The sequence below is a fragment of the Mobula birostris genome, chromosome 14, assembly GCF_030028105.1.
Source record: "Mobula birostris isolate sMobBir1 chromosome 14, sMobBir1.hap1, whole genome shotgun sequence".
NCBI lineage: Eukaryota > Metazoa > Chordata > Chondrichthyes > Myliobatiformes > Myliobatidae > Mobula > Mobula birostris.
Genome location: NC_092383.1, coordinates 84117676 through 84129273, shown reverse-complemented (window position 1 = coordinate 84129273; position 11598 = coordinate 84117676). Strand labels below are relative to the sequence as shown.

The 11598-nt window shown below is 40.9% G+C and overlaps 1 protein-coding gene across 1 annotated transcript; it reads right to left on the bottom strand.

Moving 5' to 3' along the window:
- Positions 1-369: 369 nt before the first annotated feature.
- Positions 370-10146, bottom strand: ppp1r15b (protein phosphatase 1, regulatory subunit 15B). The gene is made up of 2 exons (XM_072278777.1): positions 8477-10146; positions 370-3861 (listed from the first exon to the last, which is right to left on the bottom strand). The coding sequence occupies exons 1-2, from the start codon at positions 9809-9811 to the stop codon at positions 3670-3672; spliced, it is 1527 nt and encodes a 508-aa protein (XP_072134878.1). The 5' UTR covers positions 9812-10146; the 3' UTR covers positions 370-3669.
- Between the last annotated feature and the right edge of the window lie 1452 nt (positions 10147-11598).

Sequence of the window (11598 nt, the reverse complement as noted above, 5' to 3'; positions counted from 1 at the left end):
AAATTTCTATGTACTTCAGTTTTATCTGACCGGCAGTTTATCTTGCTCTTTTACCCCACTATTCAAGATTTTGCCATTTGAGAAAATATCCCAACATCTACTCTGAAAAGCCCCCTTAGGATTTTAAAGTTTGAATAAATATTATTTATTTTGTAACTTCCAGTAACGTTTGCACACTACTGTGGCAACCAAACAAAATTTATATCATGAAATACTAAACCTGACTAAACCCAGATACAGTCTATTTCTTTCCTGATAGGGCACCCTCTCAACCCAGGACTTAGCCTGGAGAAAAGGAAATATCTTTGTTCAGCTATACCACTTTGCAGCATCTACAGGAACACAGCACAAAGTGAAAAAATAACTTGACAGGCTTCAGATTCTTTTTATTTGTAATTTCAATTTTTTTTTAAGTGCTTAATGCGCCATTAGTAATTCACCTTTTAATACAATTTGATGGGGAATTATAAATTAATTTTATAGCCATTTACCAATAATTAACAAATCTGATGCAAAATATAGTTCTTTATACATTTTACAGATTTGCAAAAAATTTACAGAAGAATTAGATGCTTGGTAAATTAAAACTCAAACTAAGGGCAAACGGTGCAAAGTAGCATCTCTTGCTAATCGGTCTTCAGGAACTCTCATACCTCACAGAGATATTCAAAAATGGGGATTACAGAATGCAAGGGAAAAAAAAACAAGCTGACGCTGGATTTGTGTCGTGGCAATTCTGATCATTTTGACCATCTTTTCCAACAGCTGCTGAGATCAGCTCCAACTGCTTACTGGAGTCCCTCAAAACAAAATTGTGAGAGTAAGCTTGCACATTTGCCAAGTGAGGAATGTGAACAGCAGCAGATAATGCATGGTCAGCCAGCATTTCCTTATGCTTTCTTTAGTTTGAGTGACCATTCTTTTCAGGTGAGCAGATTCACCAGTAGAGACGCATCATCTGACCAGAAAAGGTGCCCTGATGCAGGGTAAAGGAGTGCTTACCAATGTTTCTCTATTAACAAAGCAACACCCCATCTTTTTGTTTATTTTAAAAGGAGTACCTTAAGTACTTAAGTTCATTGTACAAGTACTGCTAAGTTTGTGAGAAATGTAACACTTCAGTAAGCTAAAACACTTGATGGAATTTTAGACCCCAAGTTTGCAAGTTATTGTTGGAAATGGAAGCTAAGCAGTATTTAAAGCATCAATTATCATTAGCATGTGAGTAAGACTGTTGAAAAGTGGTTGTTATCAATTACACATAGCTCAGTTTCAGCAATTATTTAAAAATGAAATAATGGGAAGCGACCCAATACATTTCTGTTCACAAAGTCTTGAGAAAGGGATTGAAACATGATTTTAAATGTGACCTGTACTGCATTTTAAAACATGGCAGTTGTTGCACATAGACAACCAAGTAGTTGGAACAAATTAGTGCTTAATTTTCACAAAAAAATTGAGCAAAATATTGATTTCACAGCCCATGAGCAGAAAGATGTTATGATTAGTTATTAACAGTGCATTACAGTTGGGTAGGTAGTATAGTAATCTGATAATGCACTGGAAAAAAAATCAGGCATCATCAGTGGGAAGAAAAATAAAGGTTACAAGTCACTTTCCTTTGATTGGGTCACTTACCTGGTACAGTAGCACTTTCTTCCCTCAAATGCTGCAATACGTAGTGGCCTTATATCAAATTAGCTGTTGAATGGGTAGCTAATAACTACCTAAAACTGTAGCACACAGACTACAGAATTCACCTTACACCACAATTCCTTTTACAAGCTTACACTCCTATATAATCAGGTAGCATCAAATATCAAATCTTTTTACACCAAATTATTAAAAGAACTAGTGAAGTCTTTCCGTTAGCCAAATTGTTAGAATGACATGGATTGAATTGGCTGAAAGCAAATGAAAAGTTTTCAAAAGGGAGGAGGGGAAGTAGAGCACTACAGTGAAAGAGTAAGGGAGTGTGAGAAGTTAATGATCGTTCTTTCAAATATTTGGTTTAAGGATGATAGCTCAAATAGCTACCCCCTGTGGCAAGGTTTCTGCTTAGAGAAAACAGTGAGAACTCCCTTCTGCACATTCTAGTGGAGCTAAATAGGTAAATGATTCAATTGTAATCCATTGAAATACACAAGCCCATATAAAAAAATCTAACCACGTCGCTTCAAAGCTATAATTCTAGGTATTGACAATGAATTAAATTATTAGTCCTAACAATTCAAACTATTTGCTTCAACAACTTATTTAAATCAAGACTTCCCTTTCTCCTGATATGTTTAAAAGAGGTTACAAATCCTTAAAGATACCTGGGGGGGGGGGGGGGGGAGAGAAGGAGAAATGGGATAGCAAATTAGTGCACACAATTTCCTTCATATCAATAGTTGTGAACTAAAATTAAGTAGTTACCTAGTGAAACTGAAAAATGAAGTGACTCCAGTGTTGTCATACTGCAATCTAGCTATTATGTGGAATGCATCATAAAATATGCAGAGGACTCACCAGGAAACTGAATGCAGTAGAAATTTAAAAGTTAACAAGGCTAAAGGAGTAATACAGGCCAAAACAATTTAAAACTTAATCTCTAAAGAATTTACCTCTTTTCTTAGTTGACCTCTAAAATAAAAGCAGTTGTTTCTGTGCTGCTTTGAAGGATCAGTTGTTAAAAATGTGCACTGGTCTACTGCTTGGCTTATAATACACTACTGTTCAGAGTGCAGCAGTGAAGACCAACCTTTCAAGATTTACACTTCAGAAACCCTCACCCCAAACAGTAATGTCAATGCCAAAAATTCAGTTTTAAGAAATTATCTGGAGTGGTGCAGTGGATAAATTACAGTACCATTCCACAGGCCTGAATCAAATCCCACTTGACGGCTCTGGAATTGAGTTAGCCAGAATGGACAAATAGCTTCCTTGTGTGATGAAACAAATATTAAAAACATTGGGTAGGATCCTTTAAAATTTTGCCCTAAAACACATGATTTTCAGAATGAAACTGAGATGTAATCTGAGCTTTGGAATTTTAAAATAAAGTCATTTTCCCCCTTTAATCTTTCTCTTCTTTGATAAAGTGCCTCAGTCCCATTGCAGTTGAACACCACATTGAATCAAGATACATCTTCCAAATACTTCACTTTACATTTGCTTTTTGTCTAAGGTGAATCACAGAGGACTTAACACATCTACAAGGTCTTTGCATCAATCCAGATTTCAGTAAAAAAAAAGGGAGTAAATTACTATCACCACAATATTAGGTAACTGATTGAACAAAGTGTGTGTTAATCTTCATAAACCATAACTGTCTCCAAATGGGGCACAGAAATTGACCTAATGGCAGCATATACAACTTTCACACAGAAGCCATCTTGCGCATTGGGGAAACCAAGCATAAAGTGGCAGAGAAAGCCAAGCTTAAAAAAAGTGAAAACTATTAGGAGCATAAGACCTGATGATAATTAAGAGAACTAAAGCTCACAATAGTGCCTAACAATATTGGACTCCTTTGATGACGCTTCTCAGTAGCCTCAAATGTGATTATTTCACCCAACCACCATCCTGTCAGATGACATTGCATGGTTCAAACAAATTTGAGGATTAATCTGTCAATAGTCTAATTAGCAAAGGATGTGAGCTTTGTTTTTCTCAATCCTATCTGTACTAGCTCTCCATCTGCAATCGTTTCAGTACAGTCCATCGGTGTTTAAGAGTAAAACAATAACCAATACTTTCTTCAGTTTCTTTGATTCGCTTCTGGAATCTGCAGCGATCCCGAGCATATTCTTCCCAAGGACCTTTACGGATCTCTTCGCTGCTTACATAGTATTCGGTGACATGTTCATCAAAGGTAACCTAAATGTAGGAAGGGGAAAAGGTGGCTTTAGCAGTTGTAGATATTTAATATTGCAGCTGCAGCAGATAATGGACATCAAATTCCTGTGCAATTTTCTCCCCAATGTCAACTCACGTTAAGATGTACAGTACATTGATCAGTCCATTATACAACTTAGATAAGGACCAGAACATGTTTCTTTCACAGATCAAATTTGGTAGATATGGCTTCAAATTATGGTAACATTCTGGAATACCAGTGATTAAAGTTAGAAATTCAACACAAATTGCAAACCCCTCAAAATACAATGGAAAAAGTGACCCTGAAACCCTGCTAAATTTAAAATGCAGATGCTGCCTGGAGTTCTGTATTAGAGGGCTTTAATTTTGACTAAAAAATGCTGCGGATGCCAGCATACCAGGATTCCCCTGCCAACAACAAAATTTTCACTTCTTGTCTCGCAGCATCCTATCTCAACTCAACCCTCCCTGTCAACACCCACCCCCACCCCCCCAACCCCAACACAGTCAATTCAGGATTTCACTGCTTGAGACAATAATAGTATGCAGTAACGCAGAAAATCTATCAGGAGAGCCCATTAAAGTCCCCAGCATGCCAGAATATTTGAGGTTTGCTGTTATAAGAACCAGCAAAAAGAACTCTTTCCGCTGACCTTCAGTGATTTTGCTTGGAAAGACCTGTAAATGAGTATCAAACAAAAGAGTGGGGAAAGCTGGATGAGTGCTCAAGAATAGTCAAATCCCAGCTATCAAGAGCATCACAGCAAATTCTGTAATATCACTAACAGGTATTCTAGAAATTCAGCAAGAGAAACAGGATGGGCTGCTACTGTGGCCATTGTAATTAATGCAGACACAGCTAGCGATAACAGGCCCAATAATAAATTACCTCAAGTCATGTGAAGAGTAAAAAGCTTCTGTATTAATAACCAGCAGGCTATGTAACTAACACATATTCCCAAATGAAAGTAACATCATTGTTATGCTGTGACTTAAGCACACACAGGAATAAAAATATACACTGATCATTATTGAGTACTCAGCTCAAGCAGGGAGCAATTTAAAAAATGACAGTTCTGCAGAAGACATGATTTTGCGAAATTTTTAAAATATCAGGAGGGGTCATTACAGAGTAGGGTGTGTTTTAATTTTAAAGCTGTGACAGATTAAGAAATGGTGCTGCTTTCCCGGAATCACAGCTATGTATCAACTATCAGTTTCGTTATGCAAGCACATTTCAGGAAATTTCATTGCAATGAACTTTTTCATGATAACAATTCAGCACACGAACACTGTACTAACACACTTTGCTTGGAATTAGAAATCAAGGTTTCAACTGGGAAATAAATGACAAATGAAATTGAGACATTTTCTTTTATAATTATGAAGGCAGAGCTTGATTTTTACTTAAAGTTCTGGTACAGTAGCTAGTATTACATATGCAGAAATAAATCAGTGCATTATTATGAACAGTCTTCAGGCCACAAGATGTAGAAGCCGAATTAGGGCATTCAACTTATTTGAGTATTTTCCATCATTCCATCATGGTTGATTTACTATCCCTCTCAACCGCACTCTCCTGCCTTCTCCTAACTTTTGATGCCCTTACTAATCACAAACTCATCAAAATCCACTTTAAATATACTCAATGATTCAGCCTCCATAGCTGTCTGTGACAATGAATTCCAGTGATTCACCAACCTCTGGCCAAAGAAAATCCTCCTCACTAGCTCTAAAGGGGTGTCCCATTCTCCTAGACTCTCCCGTTAATGGAAATAGCCTCTCCATATCCACTCTATATTCAGACAGTTTCAGTGAGACACTCCTTATTCTTCTAATCTCCAGCAAGTACAGGCCCAGTGCCATCAAATGTTTCTCATACGTTAACTCTTTCATTGCCTGCATCATTTTCATAAACCTCCTCCTGATCCTCTGTATTGGCAGCACATCCTTTCTTAGATAAGGGGCCCAAAACTGCTCACAATACTCCAAGTGCAGTCTGACCAATGTGTTCTGAAGTCTCAGCCGTACATTCTTGCTTTTGTAATCTTGTCCTCTGGAAAAGAAGGCTAACACCGCATTTTCCTTCCTTACTACCAACTCAACCTGCAAGTTATCCCTTAGGAATCTGACACTAGAACTCTCAAAAGTCCCTTTGTACCTGAGTTCTGAATTTGCTCCACATTTAGAAAACAGTCCACACCTTTACTCCTTCTACCACACTGCAGTTCCTACACTGTATTCCATCCGCTACTTATTTGCCCATTCTATTCTGTCCAAATCCTTCTGCAGACTTGCTGTTTCCTCAGCACTATCTACACCCCTACACCCATATTTGTATCATCCGCAAACTTGGCCACAAAGCCATCAATTCCATCATCCAAATCATTAACATTCAAAGGTGCATCATAATGCTGAAAACGGACTGTGCCACTTAACCATACAAAATATAAGGCAATTTGCTAGAGCTAACTCAGCTGGTTTATAAAACTGCTTTCTGCAACATGGGTCAGCAATATCCATGCAAATTAATTCCAAGTGACCTCCAATCAGTTTTAACTGACTATTTATCCCTTCACACTGAGAAACTATTGCAGAGTCTAAGATATCCAAACATTAAAAATGCACTCTGCACACCATTCCCAGGAAAGGACTAAAGCTGTGGATTTAACTTATACAGAAATAAAAACCACAAGGCATCAGAGACAAGCTCCCAAAAAAAAGTGGATTCCCTTCAGTTAATTGGGACAGCCACTTACTTGGGACAACTTTTAAAGAACAAAAACTAGTCAAGGAAATAGCTGGGGTTCCCTTCATTTATTTGGGACAGGAGGCTCTTACCAAACAGTATCTAACTAGTATCAGTTGCATGTCTGTGTGTGGCTGTTAGCTACTACACTGTGCTCAGAGTGAAGTGTGTTTTTTTTAAATAGTGCCAGTTTCTTGTGCTTCTACACAAAAAGCATTAATTTTTTCACTAACAGTTAGCGAGAAATAAGCAAGATAATTCAGTGAGTTTTGCTTACTGGAGTTTCAAGTATTCAGAAATGCCAGAATCTCCAGAGTCTTAAGAAATATCAGTAACATATTCCTCAGAGAAATGAACAGATGTTTAATACAAATCACCACCATGCTCATAATGTTTCATTAAGGGACAGTAAAATTGAAAGTGTCTAGAAACTTATGAAAATTAAATTAAGGAAAAATAAAGTCTATAATGGAAACTTGTTATGCTTTTAAAATGTAATGACATTCAATATCGCACATTGTGTGCAATCTTCAACGCAACGGCTTTACATCGTGCCATTAAAATGGCCATCGTGTCATTGCCAATTATGTTGATGTTCCAAGAAATGAATAACTAAAATAAACAGGCAGGTACAGCCAAGAAGAAATGCTGTGTTGGCCTTTATTAGAAGTGCAGAAGTGGTTTTTACATTGAAACTGCCTGTGAAGGGTTTGTCTGCATCAGGAGCATCTATACATTTGTTTCTGGGTCTGCTGAATGATCAACTTATCAATAGCAAGAAACCATAAAAGATAAAGTTTGGTATTCTTGCCAATTTGCACAGAACATTTTCGAAGATCTCTCACCTTTGCCTGCATTATGTAGAAATGGAAGACAATAAATGGCTCTTTATTGCAATGCTGATCAAAACACTATGCAGAACCAAATATTGTTTTGCAGAACAAACTATATTATTTCTTCAGTGCTATCAAATGCTGATACTGAAATGCATTGCAACAACAAATAGTTAAGATTTTAAGCAGCCAACCAGAGTGGACTGATATTTAAAAAGTTTGCAATTACAATCTGTCTTAACTGCACAGCATCTCAGGACAAAACTGAAAAAAAAAAACACATTGGTTACCGGGGATTACCCAGGAATAATGTAGAAATCCTTTGGAAGGATTAAGAGAACACCAAATACATCAGAGTAGGACGAATATCTTGAAAGGGAATATTCAACATAATGGAAGCTTGGCAGTGCATTGTCTCTACACCTCTGCAACCCCAAAAAGTATATAGCTATCTTCTGCTCCTTAGCATATCTCCACTACGTTTCAAGAACTGAAGCAAAGATAAAAGCCTACAGGACTCAGAAATGGAACATGAAGGTTTTTTTATGTTACAGATCTTAGCATTCATATTACTTTGAATTTCTGAAACTGCCTCATCACATTGAGCAATACAGCAAAACATTTAAAGAGGAACAAACGTTCCAACTAGCAGCATTTCACCCATGTATCTTCCTTTTCTACAATACACTGTAACTAATAAACTTGAAAAATAAGTTTGCAAAAGATTTAGATTTCATTACAAACCCATTTAACTGCTCCTTCAATTACTCCCATAATCCAGAAACCTCAGGACTCTTCCAGACTAATGGATGACCTACCTCAACACATTTTAATTCACTTTCTTTTAGATATTATGCCACAAATAGAATAAATCTGCCAGTAAACTAGTTTAGAGGGGAGCTTTACTTACATTAATTTCTTGAAACATTTAATCAAGTAATATCAGGAAATTTTAAAAAAAGCCCAAAACCTATTGATCCCTATACACACCCACTAGTAGCAAGAATGTACAAACAAAACAGAAAATAATTACCCTTTTGCAGCATTTTCTTTGCAAAGGCAATTCAACATGTGACTCATCCTGAATAATCTCAGAAAACCCACTGTCTAGTCGGTCCTCAAGGTCTTCTATTATGGGCAAGCATGGCAGAGACTGCTGGGGATGACTCGGTTCAAATGAAGTTCTAGTTTCTAACTTGTGCTGAGTTTTAATGGAAGCTTTAAAGTTCAGAAGGTTGTATGGATCAGAGGATTCAGGAAAAGGATTCTGGAGATCTACACTGCTGTCTGAGAGTTCAGAACTTTCATCACTGTCAAATCCATCACTGTCCCAATCACTGTCATCCTCGCTATCATCTTCATCATCACTGTCTGGGCTTCCTAAAATGTAGGCTATCGTTTTATTAGAGCACTGAGGTCTGGCTAGGGAAAGGCTGATTTCTTCTTCCGCGGAGTCACCCTCTGTATCATCACTACTGTCCCACTCATCATCCCCCAAGGATATCACCTTATTCTCAATATCCAAATGATTACAGGTGGCCAAGTCCACATCAACAAGGTGCAATAAAACTTCATCTTCATTTGCTGCATAAGTGTCCTTTTTGTGCGTCCCATCATTAGCTTCAGAGGAATGATCCATAGCACCCTCGGGCCGTGGACAGATGTCATTGTCTGAATTAAGCTGCTGGGGATTAGTTTGCTCCTCTTCCAGACTAAAATATCCATGGTCCTGGTCTACGGCGATGGGTCGGTAAAGTTCCGAGGACTTCTCCATTCTCTGGACGGCGGATAGGGGCAGGTCAGCATGTGGCCAAATGCTGAGGTCGGGCTTTTCCTGATGTAGAGAAGATGCTGGATAGTCACGGGTCCACCGGTCCAACGCCTGCTTGTTCGGGTCCCGGGGATAACAGGCCGCCCTTCGGGCTAGGTCGTACCAGCTGCGGGGTTCCAGGACTCCAAGCCAGACCTTGCCCCACACCTTCCCCAACAGGCTCTGAGACCAGGGAGCCAATGGCTCGGAGTCGCGCAGAGGGAGCGGCGGCTCCTCGTCGACATTGCCGCCGCCCGCGGCCTCGGGACTCCAGTGATGGGCGGCGCCCAGCCACTGTCCGATAGCGGGCAGGTTTCCGACAGGGCCGGCGGCCTGGCTCTCATCAGCCAAGCCGCCTTGCATCTTGCGAAGGAGCGACCCGAGGGGAGCGGGCTCGTCCGAAGGCCGATGGAAGAGCAGCGAACTGGGCCTGGACCACGCCAACTGCAGCCTCGTCCACAATTTCAAATACAGGGCAGTGTGTTCGTTCGCTCCGCCGTCACTGCAGGAACTGGCGACGACTGAAACCCCGCTGTGGGGGAAAGCTTCGCAACTCATGCTTTAAAAAATCCAAATCTGGCTTCGGGAATGAATTTTTATACCGGTCACTCCGCCCCTGAATGCCGATTACCGCCGACGCGCAGGCTCCGCCGCCATTTTACGAACACACGGGCCTGTGCTCCCGGACATTGAAATTTGTGACCCCTTCAGAGTCCGCCGCCAGATGGGGCGTGAGGCAGTGGTGGGGACAATGCTGATGGTGTTGGTGATAAAGTCGCTGCCAGCTCCCCGACTCACCGTTCGCCATCACTCCCAGCAGGACACCGACCACCACTGCTCTCCGCCAACACTGGGGCGGACTAAGGAGCGGGCTTTCAACGGCCGCTATTTCATCAGATGCCGACGAGAGGCACGCACACCAAGAAGGGCTCCAACCTCCCGCAGCCCGGAACGCTCTCGCCCCCTGGCTAGGAGGACGACGACAACAAGTGGGAACTAACGAAATTCTTGAAGCTAGTTCTTAGAACATTACATTACAGGCCCTTTCTACCCTCTATCTAAGATCAATTCTAACCCTCTCTTTTTCGATCTGATATATTTTTAGGGTTGTTCACTGAGCAATACCAAGACAGAACTGGTTTGCCAATGGAGTACCAGTGTCCCATCCACTCTACCTGCCTTCACTGTTAGTGATGAAAAGCTGTCAGTAGTGCCATCTTTCAAATATCTGGGGAGCATTCTCTCTGAGGACAGTGGCGTTGACAACGACATCCAGAGCCACATTAAACAGGCACCATCTGCCTTCGGGAGACTTTGGCGTAGAGTCTTTCAGAACAGGAGCCTTCGTCCCTCCACAAAGGTCACCGTATACCAAGTGGTCCTTTATAGCTGTGAAGCTTGGGTAACCTACAGCCGTCACATCAAGTCCTTGGAGCGCTTCCACATAAGCTGCCTCCAGCACATCCTGGGAATTACCTGGTGTGAGCAGGTGCCTCACACTGAAATACTTGTAAAGACCAACTGCAGGAGTATTGAGGCCATGATCACCCTGCGTCAGCTGCAATGGCTGGGGCACATGATAAGGATGCCCCCGTGCCAGCTACCCCGCAGAGTGTTATACAGCTAGCTACATCATAGTCGACACTCAGCTGGAGGGCCGAAGAAGCGCTAAAAGGATCAAATGAAGAATGCTTTAAGGAAGTGCAAGATCAGACCTGAGGACCTGGAGGATGTTGCTGCTGACCGTACCACTTGGCAACAGCTGTGTAGGGACGGGGTTCGTATTCTGGAGATGGAAAGAACAACCAGAAGACAGCAGAAGAGAGCCAAGAGAAATGTAGCCATGGTTGCCACCACTACTACATATACATGTCCCACCTGCAATAGAGCTTGTGGGTCCAGGATAGGACTGTATAGTCATCAAAGATCTCACCATTAAAGGAGTGGACGCCATCATTGGATTTTGGATTCCTCATTGCTTGCATAATTTCCCTAGCATTCCTTTAAAATTATTTTATTCAGTTGGGACTGAAGCTGGACAGGCTAGGATGTGAATCATAGCACACTGAGAGAATCACTGTGGACTTCTGGAAGGTGCAGACAAACCACCCCTTCTGCGCATACATGGCTCCTCCAGGAGGAGAGGGAGTTATGTGCACCAAGTTCCTGGGAGTTCACATTACGGATGACTTTGCCTGGTCCCTTAATAATCGCCCCCTTGAACAAGAAGGCACTTCCTAAGAAGATCTCGGCAGGCAAGGATCTCACAACACACTCCACCCCCATCTTAACTGCATGCTATAGGAGCACTGTTGAGAGCATCCTGATGTTGCATCTCCATCTGG